This window comes from Fringilla coelebs, assembly GCF_963513975.1.
Source record: "Fringilla coelebs genome assembly, chromosome: 1".
Classification (NCBI taxonomy): Eukaryota; Metazoa; Chordata; class Aves; order Passeriformes; family Fringillidae; genus Fringilla; species Fringilla coelebs.
Window position 1 is genome coordinate 130,417,279 of NC_140028.1, and position 3,927 is coordinate 130,421,205.

General features: G+C 61.7%; 1 protein-coding gene across 1 annotated transcript; it reads right to left on the bottom strand.

Moving 5' to 3' along the window:
- Positions 1-1,698: 1,698 nt before the first annotated feature.
- Positions 1,699-3,599, bottom strand: FZD1 (frizzled class receptor 1). Its single transcript, XM_084220675.1, has one exon. The coding sequence runs from the start codon at positions 3,491-3,493 to the stop codon at positions 1,736-1,738; it is 1,758 nt and encodes a 585-aa protein (XP_084076801.1). The 5' UTR covers positions 3,494-3,599; the 3' UTR covers positions 1,699-1,735.
- Positions 3,600-3,927: the final 328 nt, after the last annotated feature.

The following is a 3,927-nucleotide window of genomic DNA, read 5'->3' on the forward strand; positions in this document are numbered from 1 at the left end:
ATGTTTATGAACCTAAATACAGGCATTTGTAATATAAAAAAAAAGTTTAAAACAATACAATCAGGAAAGAAGCATTCTGCTGTTTTTCATACAGAGGTCTACATATTCAAATGCATCTGTTGAAAGTTACAATTTTGTCTTTAACTTTTTAAACGTATTAGAAGCACAATCCCGCACACCCAGAAGCATACAAGGTAGCTGATATACTGCACACATGGTATTTTATCCTTGCAGTATGCAATGTTATTTCTGTACCGAAAAAAGAGGGGAAAAAAGACAGCAGAGGCTCTTTCAGGTCTCACATCTCACCAGAATGCTTAAGCATTCTGCTTTACTGTTTTCCTTTCTATTGTTTTTACTACTGGCAAAAATCATCACACCCTCATGATGTGTAATGATTTATATCTCAATGAATTAAAATTCAGAGGAATGGCAATGGCTCCAATGTTTCACATATGAAGAGCCGGTGTATGAATATAACTAGGGGGCAGGGAGGAAACAAACAAAAGCCCCAAACTGAATGCTGCGTTTTATTCCGATGAAGCTCCTTTCACTGAGCCCGTATTTCCTGATCCTGCTGACCCCAGCCGGCAGCAGCCCGGCGGGGAGGGACGGGGCAGGCGGCGGTAGGAGCACCCGCGGGGCGCCCCCGAACTGGAAAGTGGGCTTAGAAAAAAACCCCAGCAGGAGGGAATTTCGGTGTATCTCTGCCGCCATCCACCACCCGAGCCTTCGGAGGTGCTACAGGTGCAGGCGGTGTGAACCCCAACCCGTACACCGAACCGGGCCAACCGCTCTCGAGCCTGCGCGGCACGGCCGGACCCGGCAACCCCGGCGGGCGGCGGCCGCCCCAGCCCCGGGCACCGCGAGGGGCTCTCCCCGCTCGGAGCGACCGGCCCCGAGCACGGCTACTGTTTGTACCCCCAGAAAGGCTCGGCGGGGGCCAGCGGGGCCGGGGCTCGGCGCAGCGCCGTCCCTGCGCCATGCTCGGGCACTTCTCCGTCCTCCCCGTACGGGACCGGGCGGGGTCGGTGCTCCCCGGACGGGGCCGGGGCCGGGACCGCGGCGGGAAGCGGCGCTCCTCCCCATCCCCACCTCCACGCTACCGCGGGCGGGCCGGGGCCGGGACCGGGGCAGGGACCCAGCCCGGCTCAGGAGGCGCCCCCGGCCGCAGCCCCGCTCCGCGCCCTCCTGCTCATGCAGCTGAAATTCCAAGCAAAGCCATTACAAAACCTGTGTGGGGGAGAAGAAGGGGATTTGTTTTCGATTCTTTTACCGGCAGCTTTACCCATCCTTCCCTACGAAATAAAAATCCAAAGCCTTTTTTTCCTTTAAATTAAAAAAAAAAAAAAAAAAAGCGGGGGGTTATAAGCGAGGAAGTAAAATCCGAAAACGGGTTAGAAGTGTCCTAAATAATTAAAAAAAAAAAAGTGAGTTTTTTTGTAATTTAAATACAAATATACTTACAAAATCTTACAGAGGCTATTTACATCCCTCTCCCCCAACCTTGACAGTGCGTTCAGCTCCTACAGGAGACAGCCCGAGCAGCACGGGGAGGGCAGAGCCCGGAGATCCCAGACACTGGGGTCCCCCTAGCTCGTCCTCCGCTCCCCGCTGCCTGCGAAAGCCACTCGCAGTCCCAAAAGTTTGCCCAGGCTGGATAAGGAGCTGCTTCCCGAGGCAGAGCCTCAGTCCTCTGCCTGCCCGCATCTCCCGAGCCTGACAAGCAGGGGTCTCAGACCGTGGTCTCGCCCTGCTTGCTGTTGGTGAGCCTAGTGTAAAACTTCCTCCAGGAGTTCAGGGTTTTCCCAGACCAGATCCAGAAGCCCGAGGTGATGCCCACGATTAAGGTCATGAGATACTTGATCATGAAGACAGTGAAGTCGGGGCTCATGGGCGGGTGGTGGCCGCTGTGGTTGTTGGGGCAGGGAATGGCATAACTCTTACAGCTCTGCGTGACCCAGCTCCTCTCCCACTGTTCCCTAAAAGCTTGCTCGTAAAAATAGCAGGCAATGACGATGGTGGCCGGCACCGTGTAGAGGACGCTGAAGATGCCTATCCTCACCATGAGCTTCTCCAGCTTTTCTGTCTTGGTGCCGTCATGCTTCATGATGGTCCGGATCCTGAAGAGGGACACAAAGCCAGCCAGCAGGAAAGAGGTGCCGATGAACAGGTAGACGAACAAGGGGGCCAGCACGAAGCCCCTCAGGGCATCCACGTTGTTGATGCCCACAAAGCAGACGCCGCTGAGGACGTCGCCATCCACTTGTCCCAGAGCAAGGATGGTGATGGTCTTGATGGCCGGCACGGCCCAGGCGGCCAGATGAAAGTACTGGGAGTTGGCCTCAATGGCCTCATGGCCCCACTTCATGCCAGCAGCAAGGAACCAGGTAAGGGAGAGGATGACCCACCAGATGGAGCTGGCCATGCCAAAGAAGTACAGCATCATGAAGAGGATGGTGCAGCCCTCCCGCTTCGTGCCCTGCGCCACGGTGCGGGAACCGTCCTCGGCAAAGCGCTCGTTGCAGACCACCCTCTCCTCCAGGAGGAAGCCGGCGATGTAGGCCACGGCCACCGCCGTGTAGCAGCCTGAGAGGAAGATGATAGGCCGCTCGGGGTAGCTGAATCGCTTCATGTCCACCAAGTAGGTGAGGACGGTGAAGAGGGTAGAGGCACAGCAGAGCACGGACCAGATGCCGATCCAGGTGCGGGAGAAGCGCAGCTCCTCGGGCCCGAAGTACATGAGCCCGTAGAGGCGGCCGGGCTCGCAGGGCGCCCCGCAGTCCTTCTCTCCCAGGAAGCGGTAGTTCAGGTAGGAGGGCACCTTCAGCGCCCGCGGGCAGGTGAAGCGCCCGCGGGGCTCGCCGGGCCCCGGGCCCCCGCCGCCGCCGCCGGCGCCCCCGCGGTGCGGGTTGCTGGTCCAGCTCTCGGGGCGCAGGGCGGGCGTGGGGGTGCCGCGCTCGGAGGCGTTCTGCCCCACGCAGAGCTCGCCAGCCCCGTGCACCGGGAACTTTTCGCAGCGCAGCGTGTCGGGCCACTGGAAGCCGAACTTGTTCATGAGGGCCTCGCAGCCCTGGCGGGCCCGCTCGCAGAGGGAGCGGCAGGGCGGCAGGGCCTGCTCCAGCACAGTGCACACCGGCGCGTACATGGAGCACAGGAAGAACTTGAGCTCGGCCGAGCACTGCACCTTCACCAGCGGGTAGAACTGGTGCACCTCCAGCCCCGCGTCCTCCTGGTTGGTGTGGCCCAGCAGGTTGGGCATGATGGTCTGGTTGTAGGCGATGTCAGTGCAGAGAGGGATGGAGATGGGCTGGCAGTAGCCGTGGTCGGGGATGGAGATGCCCCGCTCGCCGTTGTACTGCGACGCCGGCAGCTGCCCCCCGGCCGGGAGCGCCGCCGCCCACAGCAGCACCAGCAGCAGCGGCAGCCGCGGGCACCGGCCGCTGCCAACTTCCCCGCCGCCGCTCACCGCCGGCCCGCGCCGCTCGGCCATGCTCAGTCGGTGCCGCCTGCCCTGCCGGGCTCCCGCCGCCCCGCCGCCGCCGCCGCTGCTCCTCCCGGCCCGAACTTGCGACTCATGAAGGGAGCGGCGGGCAGGGACGGGGCAGCCCCGGCCGCCACTCACGCGGCCGCGGAGCGCAGCGCGCAGCTCTGCCCGCACCGGCGGCAGCGTCCTCCGCGCCTCCGACTACGGCCGCCGCCGCCGCCTCCGCCGCCGCCGCCTGACCATTTGTGCCGGCCCCTCGAGCCCGCGCCCCTCGCCTCGCCGCGCCGCGCTCCCTCCGACCGGTTTCCAGGCGCCCCGCAGTCTGCTTCACCGGAGGGAGGAGCCTTGAAACCGACGCCGAACTTTCCTGCGTAAGGGACCGTCTCCCAACGCCTCACCCGGGGGCGGGCGCAGGCGGGCGCGGGGCTGCCCCGCGCCTC